This window comes from Carcharodon carcharias, chromosome 12 (assembly GCF_017639515.1).
Source record: "Carcharodon carcharias isolate sCarCar2 chromosome 12, sCarCar2.pri, whole genome shotgun sequence".
Classification (NCBI taxonomy): domain Eukaryota; kingdom Metazoa; phylum Chordata; class Chondrichthyes; order Lamniformes; family Lamnidae; genus Carcharodon; species Carcharodon carcharias.
The window spans coordinates 66,082,689-66,096,714 of NC_054478.1; the positions used below are offsets into that span (position 1 = coordinate 66,082,689).

The following is a 14,026-nucleotide window of genomic DNA, read 5'->3' on the forward strand; positions in this document are numbered from 1 at the left end:
AAACCATTTTGACTCTGCCTGATTGCCTGGAATTTTTCTAAGTGCCCAGCTATAACATCTTTAATATTAGCTTCTAACATTTTCCCTCTGATAGATGTTAGGCTAACTGGCCTATAGTTTCCTGCTTTCTATCTCCCCTTTTTGAATAAAGGAGTTATATTTGCTATTTTCCAATCTAATGGAACCTTCCCTGAATCTAGGGAACTTTGGAAAATTAAAACCAGTGCATCAACTATCTCACTAGCCACTTCTCTCAAGGCCTTAGGGTGAAGTCCATCAGACCTGGGGATTTGTCAGCCTGCAGCCCAACAATTTGCTCAATACCACTTCCCTGGTGATTGTAACTTTCCCCAGTTCCTCCCTCCCTTCCATTTCCTGATTTACAGCTATTTCCAGAATGTTACTTGTGTCCTCTATAGTGAAAACTGAAGCAAAATACCTGTTTACCATAATCTCCTTACTTTCTATTATCAATTTCCCAACAGCATAGTCAACTCCAGGTCTATCGAACTGCAGTTACTGCAATCTGGGACTACCCTGATTGCTGCCAAAACTCAATATGCCTCAAAATATGTTTACACGTTATTCCCCTTTTCCAGTAATGGTCGATATCAGCCATCTGTAACCTAAGAGTTTTTCATTTATGGCTTTCATGGAACAGTGGAGTGTGTTGTGGAGTTACATCGCTGCAACAGCAGTAAAAATCCGGAATTTGGTTTATTTAGGCAGTGTAAGATAGTGGCTAACATTTTATACTCTAAATGGCATTGAAAAATTAGATTGTTATAAAATGATGTATCCTTTGATTCATTCTAAGTACTACAATGAGATCTATTACATATAAAAGATTTATTTTATATTGAGCATTTCCTTTAAGTATATATGTAACTATCACATTTACTCCTATAAGTCCCATGCTTAACCCCTGTAACACTTTCCTTGTTACACTTAATGGATAATACCCCATTGTTTTTTTTTAAAAAAAAGTACCCAGGGATTCACCATAAGCAATGCCATAAGAGATTTGCTGGTATCACCTCAGCTGTAAAAGCATTTGTGTAATACTGTAACTCTTGTTCCTATAGTACCTTACTAGGAATGGAATAACAGACATCACTAGGGACAATTTTAGCTTCAGTTCAAAAATGAAGGTTGGTGACTTCTATGAAGCCAGAGATGGGCCTCAGGTAATGCTGGTTTTAATCACAGATAATCATTGTTGGCACTTATGATGGCTTTGGTTTTCATTATTTGTAAACCTTAGATGGTCTCTTCCATTGACCACAGGGCCAATGTACTTCATGGTGGGGGAATGAGAAATACAAGCCTGTAATATCTCTGTTTCATTCTCTGCTTTATACTATTTGCCAATGTCAGCCAGAGTGGGGTAGTCAAGTATACTCACCACCTCTGAGCTAAAAATAGAGAAAAGTGCCCAGGCTTTCCTGCTGTTTTTTATCCACTGACTCCTGCTCATGGAGCTGTGCATGTCTGGGAGGAGAGGGTTATATTCAGCTATGAGGCCTCCAACTGGCCAGTATATATTAAAATTGCTTGCTTGAGCATTACTTTGCATGCTCAAAGTAAGTGAGCATGGCTAGTACCTATAAACCATTCCCTACCATGGGTCATTGCCTTAAGGAAGTATTGTGGGAGAGAGGAAACATAGACAATGAAGTATCATCTTTGTTGACATATGACTTGCAAAGGAGGAGTCAAATAGTTGGAACACTTCTATAATCGATTCTGTATAAATGAGACTTTTTCCTCCAAGTAACATTTGAACATTATTTTAGATCAGGGTGGCAATCAATATGTGGAATGCTTCATTTGCTATTTTTTACTCCAAGACTTCGTTACTTGAAATGTTATTGAGAATATTCATCAAAATTATGTACCAATAGTATATAGAAAATGGTTTCCTGTTTCTTTTTTGCTGTAAACCATATATGTTGTCCTATTTTTAGGTTACTTGTGTAGGATTAAGAAAGAGTATGCAGATCTTTTCGATATAAACTTGATATTGAAAATGCTTAATGCTAACAAGTATCCCTTTAGATTTTGAGTCAAAAGTCATATGTGCAAGCCCCACATAGTCTAGGCTGACTTTGGGCAGCACTAAGGGAATGGTACATTGTTGGTGGTGGCATCTTTCAGATAAATGTTGATTTGGGGCTTGACTATCTGTTCAGATGGACATAAAGGAATTTATGAAGTGCATGATGGGTTCCCCAAGTGCCCAGGCCAACAATTATCCCTTCACTAACACCAAAGACAAAGTAATTAGTTATTATCTCATGCTGGTTGTGACATCTTGCTGTGAACATATTTGCTGCTCTCTCTGCCTGCATAACAATGGGGTTTATATTTCTGAAATAATTGATTAGTTGTACAGCTACTTTGGATGTCCTGAAAGGTACTGCATAAATGCAAGCCCTTTATTTTTCCCTAATCTTTGTACTTTTACCAGGCACTAATTGAACTAGGGTGTAAACAGATGCAGTTTAGCATGACTCTTTGGAGTGTTATCTTTAGCTCTGAGATGTATACAGTCCCTTTTTAGTGATACTATTTTAACATAGTGTTCCTCTTTTCATTCCCAGTAATATTGCCTTGCATAACTGTGAACATTTTTGGTCCCCTTATCTAAGGAAAGATATACTGGCATTGGAGGCAATCCAGAGAAGGTTCACTAGGTTGATCCTGGGTTTGGAGGGATTTTCTTATGGGCAGGGATTGAGTAGGTTGGGTCTGTACTCATTGGAGTTTAGAAGAATGAGAGGTGACCTTATTGAAACATAAAAGTTCTTAGGGGGCTTGACAGGATAGATGCTGAAAGGTTGTTTCCCCTTGTGGGAGAGTCTAGGACCAGAGAACATAATCTCAGAGTAAGGGGGGTGCCCATTTGAAACAGAGATGAGGAGGAAATTCTTCTGAGGGTAGTCAATCTGTGGAACTCTTTACTGCAGAGGGCTGCAGAGGCTGGATCGTTAAGTATATTCAAGGCTGAGAGAGACATTTTTAATCAGTAAGGAAATTGAGGGTTTTGGGGAAAAGGCAGGAAAGTGGAGTTGAGGATTATCAGATCAGCCATGAACTCATTGAATGGCAGGGCAGACTCAATGGGATGAATGGCCTCCTGCTCCTACATCTCATGGTCCTATAATGCCTAGAGATTGGTTTAGTACAAAATAATCTTGTTTTTGGCAATCCCTTTTGATTTATTTAAAAACCTGTATAAAACTGGTTCATTTTTCTTTCGAATTAGTAATCATGAAAATAATTTTTAGTAAAGGGGAGAGAATACCTTTTACCATGAAGATATCATAATTATCCTGTGTTAATGGAAAATGTCAAAAGTAGTCTATTTGGAACAAAAGAAATTAAAATTAATCAGATCATATTACAATAAAGGAATGAGAAAAAAGAAGTTCTGGGGTTTGAGGATTTAAGCCTCCTATAGGAGCAGTCACCCTGAGTAATTTTGCTTGTGACACTACTGAACCCATAAATGGATTTATGGAGTATTAATTGAAAAAATGAAGAATACTGCATGACAAAAGTGAACAATTTAGCTGTAATGTTCACTAGCTTTAATTTAGTACAATTTATTATAGAAAATACCTCAGTTTAGACTAATTTAAAATATCCCACGGAACATCATTTCAGGGTATGCAGTGGTGCCATTTAAAAAACGAGGAAATAATGCCAAAAATAAAGGCAATGGAAGGACGGAGAGGTCGCCCACCAAATCCAGAAAAGCAACGTGCAAGAGATGAATCCAAAATGAGACGTCGCAAAGGCAGGCCACCAAACGTTGCTAGGCCAGATTTCCAAAAGAGCAGTGATGTAAAATTGTTACGAAAATTGGAAGCTCAAGGTAAGCATATATAAATTGTATGCATTACATTTCATTATCAAAGGCCAATTACTTGATAATTTTTATGTTTAAATGTTTTCAGCATATGCAAAGAAAGCAGCAGAATTAAAGATGATGCAGAAACTTGAAAAGCAAGCTTTGGCACAGAAAGCTAAAGAAGCTAGAAAACAACAAGGTAAGTACTGAAAAAAAATTATTGGGATCGTCACCAATTGTGCAAAAAGGTTACAGATTTTTGGATTGTTTATATAGACTTGCTGAATTTACTGAGCAAATATTCTTTCCAGCAATAATGGCAGCAGAAGAAAAACGGAAACAAAAGGAACAACTGAAGATGATGAGACAGCAGGTACTCCTATATGTTTAATTTGCTACTTTTAACATTTACCAAATCATCTTTTTTGTGCCTTTGATTAGTATTTTTGTCTCTTATTTACGTTTTCACTCGACGGGGAGCACAATTTATTCCACTCTTTTGGAGGTACTTCAGCCATAATGGAACTTCAAGTGCCAATTAGAGGGAAGTTTGTGTTTATGCAACTACTGCAACTTCTATCGTGAACGGTGATTGACATGCACAGTTAATGTATTGATCTGTCAGTTAAACACAATTATGTGTGACTTCTGGAAGTAGCTGCCTTTGGGTTACTGAATGGTATTTAACATATTTGTGCCTTTCCTGTATTTTTCAGTGCTGCGTTCATCCATGTATCCAAAACAATTTTTTTACAGGGTCCATAGTTGTTCTCCAAAGTCGTTGGTAGCTTTACCTTGGGAATTTGAGCTCTTGTTTTCAGTGTCTTGTGCTTCATGTATAAGAGCTTTTGGTATCAATTTTTGTCACGTAGTTTTATTTTATTTGAAATGTATTTTTAGTAAATGGTGTGCAGCAAAGTTAGATTGCTTATGCACGAATCTCAATACTTGTTAGTTGTTATGGGACTTGTGTCACTGTTTTTATTTTCTGTGCTTTTGGCTAACTATTACTATTGTATTGGTGCCACCCACAGAAGATAGCTAACTTTTGGATATTTTTATATTACATTTTATTAACATTCATATTTATTGGGTAAGGATTCAATGGTACATCGTGGGGGCATCTGATTTTAAGCCAGAGCATGTTATTTGAATCTTTATAACTGAAGTGTGACACAATATTTAAAATGTTGTGAACAATTTTAAAAGGATTTTAACTTCCATTGGAGGAGAGAAAAGACAAATGTTTTAAGATTTAACAAGTTAAAAGTAGATACTTACAAAATTAAACTTTTCTTTGAATGATCGTGAGGAACCTGAGACAGCTCTTTAAAAGGTTGAAAAGGCATAACGTGAGATGAAAACTATTAAACGAGTTTCATAAGTTGAAAAATTTGTCTACCTCCACAGTGTAATGGAAAATGGGGAGATTTCAAGTCAAATATAGTAAATGTCTTTTTACTTAAGACTTTTCTTGTTGCATAGTGGAACCTAGATTACCTCAAATTGCAAGAAAGGGCTATCCATTTTTCTCTTCCTTTAAACAAATTTTCATAGATATAAGGAGGTTAGCAGATGTTAGGCTGTTGCTCTTTTTTTGGTTGTTAAGACAGGGTCCAGCTACTGGGAATATCAGATAGCACCACAATAAGTTACAAGTTAGTGTGAGAACTCTGAGCTGGCAATTTATCCTGTTGACAAGAATTAATGAGTTTGGTGCTGTTCGGAGCGGATTAAGGTGGATGGGGGTGGAGAAACCAAGAAATCCACAGTGTACAGCAATTTGAGGACTCCTGATTCTTTTGCTAATTTCTGTTGACCACTAGGTGGGCCCTCTATGTTGTGAATAAACAAGGAGTGAACATGTGTTAACTGCTTTGAAAAGGAGCTGGATATATTTCTGGTTAAGAAATGGATTCAAAGTTATGAAGATATATGCAGATAATTGAAAATATTGCAAAGCTCATGTGCATTTGGGACCATGGAAACGTCCTTTGTAGAATGGAACAATTCATGGTTGAATGATGGTTTTTGAACTTGTTCAAGAATTATTAAATTAGTGTCCATCACATTGCATGTTGAACATTGCCTATTGCTAAGGGCAGGCCTTAAAAGCCAAATAGCAATTTATTGTTACATTGTTATTGCATTGTATTGGTATTTTCTTTTTCTGGATAAAAACTTTATACTGCTCTGTCTTGATAACTACTTGATCTCCATAATTTGTACTATTATGTGTTTTCCATTATCACCAATCTTTATATGCAATATCGTATGTGATTAAACAATGACCTCAGAACTCAAGTTTATGCTGCGTTGATCAACATCTGCAAAAAAGTGAAATTATCACCTGTGGGTGTGGTACTAAGATTGCCAGGTATCTAAAGAAACATAAATTTGTGTCCATTTGTATTTACAATAAAATCTTTTGTTCAATCTGCTAAACTAACGTTTTATGCTAATTTATTAAATTTAAAGAATAGTTACTTTTTTAATGTTGGTACTGTACATATTTCTCTACAGGAAAAAATCAAAAGAATTCAGCAAATAAGAATGGAAAAGGAACTGAGAGCTCAGCAAATTCTAGAGGTAGAATCTTCCATGGATTTTTTGTATATGTTTAGACTTAAAATTAGTAATTTGATGTGATGTGTAGATTGTAGAGTTTTGATTTTGTGTTTTACAGTGCATGTGTAAGGGCTATTCCAGAATCTTAAGAGATATGCAGGTGATATTGCCTGGCCGTCTTAGCAGGATTCAGTGTTTAATTAAAGTTAAGTCCAATGGTAGTTAATGGAGGCCTGCTTCCTCGCCTTGCCCCATGCTTGCGGAATGGTGCCCCTCAAACCAAATATAACCAATTGTCTCTATAATGAAGAGAGATGCCTATGATCCTCTGTGGACTATAGCTAATTTCTAAATTACTCAGTGAGTAGGATTTTCCAAAACCTCTTGTTCACTGTTCATATTTTGAAATAGTTTTGTTCTGTACTACGGGGAAAAGGCAGGCATGTGACATTAAGTGAATTGCCCTTGCAGATAGTGGGCACAGACATGATTGGCCAAATGGCCTCCTTCTGTGCTGTAACCAATCTATGGTTCTACCTTTGTGTTGTGATTTTGCATGCTTGTTTAAAATGTAATTATTTCATTTTCTCCTTCCCCAATTTAAAAAAAATATTTCAGTTATTAATATTATTTGAAAATATATTTTTCTCTCCTTTTCTTCCAAATTGTAGATTTTGCAAATCTTGCTTAGGCACTTCTTGTTAGTGTTTCCAGTAGTTGAGTCTCCAAGGAGCAAAACCTTATGTGTGTCATTCTAAATGGACGTGGCTGGCTGAATAACTCTGGTTGCAGTGTCTCAGCTCAGCATCCAAATATCTCGAACATTACAAACTTTAAAACTCAGAAGGTTTATTTAAAGGGTATCCAGAATACTGGAAGGAAATCCTCTACAAAGGCCAAATCGCTTTTTTCAATGCTTGTCCGATGTGTGATGGATTGTTGAGGCATACATTGGGCAGCGTACCTGCACAGGCTGAAAACTCCCATATTGTATGTCTATCATGCAGAATTTGATCGTTACAAGCTGGAAATTCTCACTGCCCAGTTTGAATGAGAACAAGTTGTACTTATAAGGCACCTTTATCGTAATAAAATGCCCCAAGGTATATTTACAAGAGCATTGTAAAGCAGACATTTGACACTCAGCAATGTAAGACAGAAAACCAAAAGCTTGGACAAAAAGGTATATCTTAAGGAGCACCCTAAAGGAGAAAAGAGGTACAGAATCAAAGTGGCTTAGGGAAGGAATTCCAGAGCTTAGGACCTAGGTAGCTGAAGATACAGCCACCAGTTACAGAACAATTAAGATCGTGGATGTCATGAGGCCGGAATTAGGTGAACGCAGATACCCCGGAGGATTGAAGGGCTGGAGAAAATTACTGAGACGAGGAGAGGCGAAGCCTCAAAGGGACTTGAAAACAAGGATGAGAATTTTATAACTGATGTGTTACTAGACCAGATACCAACGTTGGACAGCGAGCACAGGGATAACGGGTGAATGGGACTTGGGAGTAAGGACATAGGCAGCGGAGATTCGGATGACCTCAAGTTCACAGAGGATAGATTTTTTTCATTCATTCATGGGATGTGAGCATTGCTGGCATGGCCAACATTTATTACCCATTGCTAATTGCTCTTGAGAAGGTGGTTATGAGCCACTGCCTTGAACTGCTGCAGTCCATGTGAAGTAGGCACAGCCACAGTGCTGTTAGAGAGGGAGTTCCAGCATTTTAATCCAGTGACACTGAAGGAATGGCATCCAAGTGAGGACGGTGTGTGATTTGAAGAGGAACTTGCAGATAGTGGTGTTCCCAGGTATCTGCTGCCCTTGTTCTTCTAGATGGTAGAGGTCACAGATTTGGAAGGAGCTGTTGAAGGAGTCTTGGCAAGTCGCTGCAGTGCATTTTGTAGATGGTGCATACTGTTGCCACTGTGCACCAGTGATGGAGGGAGTGAATGGTTAAGACAGTGGATGAAGTGCCTATCAAGCAGAGGCTTTTTCCTGGATGGTGCCAAGCTTCCTGAGTGTTGTTGGAGTTCATCCAGGCAAGTGGAGAGTATGCCATCATACTCCTGATGTGCCTTGGAGATGGTGGGAGCCGACCAGGAGGGAGTAGTTGTCTCGAGGTGACAGGCATCAATGACTGTTTCAGCTGAGCTGAGGCAGAGGTGAGTTTGGTGATGTTACTGAGGTGGGAATAGGCAATGTTTGTGGTGGTCAGAAGGTCTTTCAGTTGCAAACAGTCTTGTTCAGCTTCAGACACTTGCCATTGTAGTTCCACCCAGCTGGATGACAGTGGAGATGCATGGAGCAGGATTATGTGGTCAACTGCGTCAAAGGCTACAGACAGGTCTAGAAGGACAAAGATGCATAGTTTATTTTGGCCACTGTCACAAAGGACGTTTTTGATAAGAGCTACTTTGATATTGTGGCAGGGGTGGAGACTTGATTGGAGGGATTCAAGTATGCAGTTTTGAGAAAGGTGGGCCCAGATTTGGGAGGTGATAGCACATTCAAGGAATTTGGAGAGGAAATGCATGTTGGAGATGGGTGGCAATCAGCAAGAATGATGGGGTCAAGGCTTCTTTTTGAGAGGGGTGAAGATTGCATTTTTGAGGGAGAGTAGAATTGTGCCTGAAGAGGGAGAAATGTTAATGACACCTGGTAACATGGCGATCAGGAATGGAAGTTGGACGATCAGTTTACTGAGAATAGGGTTGAGGTATTAGGAGGGTCGCATGAACAAGATGATCTCAGAGAAGGCATGAGGGGAGATAGGAAAGAAACTGGAGAAAGATCTATGTTCAGGGCTTGGACAGGAGGGAACCTTAAAGGAATTTTGGCCCAATTGGCTAATGGAAGGGAGGGAAGAAGCAGAGGCAGCTGATTGGATTGGCTCAATTTTGATGGCAAAAAAGTTCATGAGCTCCTCGCATTTAATCTAGGAACTGAAGATATATGATTCAGGGGAGAGGGGTCTAAGAAACTTGCTTGCAACAGAGAAAAGAAACCTATTTGCAGCAAAGAAAAGAAGCTGAGGGTTTGCTTTACATGCCCGGATTATCCTGGAGTGACAAACAGTTTTAGCAGTTGAGAACCGGACCCAATAGTGCTTCATGTGTTTTAGCGGATAAATGGCTAAACCAGGTATCTGCCATATCCATTCAAGTGTTGGCTGCTCGAGGAACGTCGGCTCAGAGTTGATGAGCTAGAGTCCCAGCTGCAGGCACAAGTGACACATCAGGGAGGGGGAGAGTTACCTGGACACTGTTTCAGGAGACAGTCACATTCTTTAGATTAATTATATCAAATTTGGATTGTGGTCAGGGACAGGAGAGTGTGACTGCGAGTGAGGCAGGTATGGAAATCTAAAATTTAGCTTTGGACGAGCGTCAGCCAGTGCCCTTGTCCATTAGGAAAGAGGTTCTCACTTCCGGTGTGGATGAGGGCAGAATGCAGGGAGAACGAGCAAACTGACCACAGCATCATGGTACACAGCGCCATTCAAGTTGGGTGAGAAAAGAGAAATGTAGTAATAGGCGATAGCATAGTTAGGGGAATAGATACTGTGCAGCAAAGACAAAGAGTGCCGAAGACTGTGTTGCCTGCCTGGTGCCAAGGTTAAGGACATCTCTTCTGGGCTGGAGAGGAACTTGGAGTGGGAGGAGAAGGATCTGGTTGTCATGGTCCACCTGGGTACCAATGACATAGATAGGAGTAGGAAAGAGGTTCTGCTGAGGGGCCAAGAGCAGCCCAGGGCTAAATTTAAAAAGTAGAGCCACAAAGGTGGTAATCTCTGGATTACTACCTGAGCCAAGTGCAAATTGGCACAGGGTAAATAAGATTAGAGAGGCAAATGCATTGCTCAAAGGTTGGTGTGGGAGAAATGGGTTCCAATTCATAAGGCATTGGCACCAGTACTGGGGAAGGAGAAAGCTGTTCCGTTCATTTGGGCTTTATTTGAACATGCTGGGACCAGTGTCCTGGCGAAATGTATAAATAGGATTGCAGATAGGACTTCAATTAGTGGGGGGAGGGAAGGCTCAATTAAAGAGAAGTTTAAAAAATCAGAAAGAAACGAGAGAGCAGAGGTGCAGGTAATTGAAGAGCTGAACAATAATCAAAGTGTGACAGGAAGGAGCAGCAAATATAAGCAGAAAAGTACAGCAGAAATCGGAACTAGAGTGAGCAATAATGGTAAAATGTCAAAGCTTAAGGCTCTTTATCTGAATGCACACAGCATTTGTAACAAGATAGATGAGTAGATGGGACAAATAGAAATAAATAGATATAACTTGATAGTTATTACAGAGACATGGTTGCAGGGTGACAAGACTGGGAACTCGATATTCAAGGACGTTTGACATTCCGGAGAAAAGGTAAAAAGGAAAAGGAGGTGGGGTAGCTTGGTTAATAAAGGAAGGTATCAGTGCAATGATGAGTAGCGATATAGGTGCAATCAGTTTGGGTGGAAATAAGGAATAGCAAGGGGAAGAAGTCACAGGTGGCAGTCATCTATCCGAAAAGTTGCCTCACTGTAGGACAACGTATAAATCGGGAAATAATGGAGGCGGGTAAGAAGGGCACTACAATTGTCATGGGTGATTTTAATCTACGTACTGCATACTGACTGGACAAATCAGTTTGGCAGAGGCAGCATAGTAGATGAATTTGTAGAGTGCATCAGGGATTGTTTCTTGGAGCAATATGCTGCAGAACCTACCCAGGATATAGTAATGTGTAATGAGGTGGGATTAAAAAGAGATATTGTAGTTAAGGATCCTCTAGAGGGTAGCAGTCACAACATGTTAGAATTTCAAATTCCATTTGACAGCGAGCAACTTGGGTCTCAAACCAGTGTCCTCAACTTAAATGAGGGCAATTACAGAGGTATGAAGAAAGAGTTATCTAAAGCGGGCTGGGAAAATAAACTAAGGGGGAGGTCAGTGCATGAGCTGAGCCTGACATCTAAGCAGATATTTCATAACACAACAAAAATTTATCCAGGTCAAAAAGAAGGACTTGATGTGAAGGATGAACCACCTGTGGTTAACAAAGGTATCAAGGAGAACGTCCAATCAAAAACTCAGACGTGTAAAGCAACAAAAACTAGTGGTAGGCCAGAGGATTGGGAATTTTTTCGGAACCAGCAGCAAATGACTTAAAAGCTAATAAAGCGGGAGAAAATTGATTTTGGAAGTAAATTGGCAAGAAATATAAAAATAAACAGCAAGAGCTTTTGAGTTTATAAAAAGAAAGAGTGTGGCTAAAGTGAGAGTGGGACCCTTCGAGGATGCGACTGGAGAATTGATAGTGGGGAACAGGGAAATGGCAGATAATTTAAACCAATATTTTGCATCGATCTTCATGGTGGAGGACACTATAAACATCCCAAAGATATCAGATAAGCAAGGAGCTAATGGGAGGAAAGATCTTGTAACAGTCTTTTCACAAGGGACAAAATATTTGACAAACTAATGGTACTAAAGGCAGACAAGTCACCAGGAGGTGGGATATTTCCAAGGGTTTTAAAGGAAGTGGCTGCAGAGATAGTGGAGGCATTGGTCGAAATATTCCAGAACTTGCTGAATTCCGGGAGGATCCCAGTGGATTGGAAAACCGCTAATGTGACGCCCCTATTTAAGAAGGGGGGGAGACAAAAAGCAGGAAACTATAGGCCAGTCAGCCTTATATCTGTCGTTGGGAAAATGCTGGAGGGGCCCATTGTTAAGGAAGAAATAACAGGACATTTAGAAAAGCTTAACACAATCAAACAGAGTCAACATGATTTTGTGAAAGGGAAATCATGTTTGACAAATTTGTTAGAGTTCTTTGAGGATAAAACAAGCAGAGTTGATAAAGGGGAACTGGTAGATGTGGTGTATTTGGATTTCCAGAAGGCATTCAATAAGGTGCCATGTAAAAGGTTATTGCAAAAGATATGAGCTCACGGTATTTGGGGGTAATGTATTAGCATGGATTGAGGATTGGTTAACACACAGAAGACAAAGTCAGGATTAATGGGTCTAGTCAGGATTAATGGGTCTTTTTCAGGTTGGAAAGGCATAACAAGTGGAGTGCAACAAGGATCAGTCCCAGGGCCTCAATTATTCACTATCTATATTAATGACTTGGAGGAGGGGGTAGAGTGTAATGCATCCTAATTTGCTGATGATACAAAATAGGCGAGAGGGCATGTTATGATGAGGACATAAGGAATCTGCAAGGGGATATAGATAGGTTGAGTGAATGGGCAAAAACTTGGCAGATGGAGTTTAATGTAATAAAGTGTGAGGTCATATACTTTGATAGGACGAATCAAAAGTAAGACTATTATTTAATGGAGAGAGAATCACAGAATCATAGAAAATAGGAGCAGGAGTAGGCCATTTGGCCCTTTGAGCCTGCTCCGCCGTTCGTTATGATCATGGCTGATCATCCAACTTAGCCTGCTCCCGTTTTCTCCCCATATCCTTTGATCCCTTTCGCCCCAGGAGTTATATTTAGCTGCTTCTTGAAAACATACAAAGTTTTGGCCTCAACTACTTTCTGTGGTAGCGAATTCCACAGGCTCACCACTCTCTGGGTGAAGAAATTTCTCCTCTTAGTCCTAAATGGTCTATCCCATATCCTCAGACTGTGACCCCTGGTTCTGGACTCCCCCAAAATCAGGAACATTCTTCCTGCGTCTACCAAACTTCAAAAAAGTGCAGCACAGAGGGATCTGGGTGTTTTTGTGCATGAAACACAAAGTTAGCATGCAGCTGAGGTAATTAGGAAGGCAAATTGAATTTTGGCCTGTATTTGCTAGAGGGTTGGAGTTTAAAAATAGGGCAGTCTTGTTGCAGCTGTACAGGGTGTTGGTGAGGCCATACCAGGAATAGGGTAGCCTTTTCAATGGGTGACGTATAAGGCAATAGGGAAATTTCTACCTCAATCCCAGGCTTCAGATTGAAAGGTAGATCTATGTAAAAGTTCTTGGAAGTGTTTCTGATACTTTATTGCCATTTTTAGGGCGAAATTTCATGATTTTGTTTCAAAATTGTTTTTACATTTAGTTGTTTAAAGTTATGTACACTTATTGAAGTGAAGAAATGGTCGGAAACTATGCTGAGAATTGTTTGAACTGGTAATACTTGTCACTATATTTTTTTAATTCATTCATGGGATATGGGCTTCGCTGGCTGGGTCAGCATTAATTCTCCATCCCTAGTTGCCCTTGAGAAAGTGGTGGTGAGCTGCTGCCTTGAACCGCTGCACTCCATGTGGTGTAGGTACAACCACAGTGCTGTTAGGAAGGGCGTTCAAGGATTTTGACCCAGTGATAGTGAGCAAACGGAGATATATTTCCAAGTCAAGACGGTGAGTGGCTTGGAGGGGAACTTCCAGGTGGTGGTGGTGGTGTTCCCATGTGTCTGCTGCCCTTGTCCTTCTAGATAGTAGTGGTCATGGGTTTGGAAGGTGCTGTCTAAGGAGACTTGGTGAATTCCTGCAGTACATCTTGTAGATGGTATACACTGCTGCTACTGTATGTCAGTGGTGGAGGGAGTGAATGATTGTTTAAGTGGTGCCAATCAAGCGGGCTGCTTTGTCCTGGACAG

At 39.9% G+C, this 14,026-nt stretch overlaps 1 protein-coding gene across 9 annotated transcripts in view; it reads left to right on the forward strand.

Annotated features, from left to right (window-relative positions):
- Positions 1-14,026, forward strand: part of baz2ba (bromodomain adjacent to zinc finger domain, 2Ba) — a 313,230-nt gene that overhangs the window by 218,182 nt on the left and 81,022 nt on the right. For all 9 annotated transcript variants that reach the window (XM_041200669.1, XM_041200670.1, XM_041200661.1 and 6 more), the window contains 5 exons: positions 1,086-1,187; positions 3,670-3,880; positions 3,963-4,055; positions 4,168-4,229; positions 6,380-6,445. In XM_041200669.1, the coding sequence (XP_041056603.1) occupies positions 1,086-1,187; positions 3,670-3,880; positions 3,963-4,055; positions 4,168-4,229; positions 6,380-6,445 (534 nt within the window). The remainder of the gene's footprint in view (positions 1-1,085; positions 1,188-3,669; positions 3,881-3,962; positions 4,056-4,167; positions 4,230-6,379; positions 6,446-14,026) is intronic.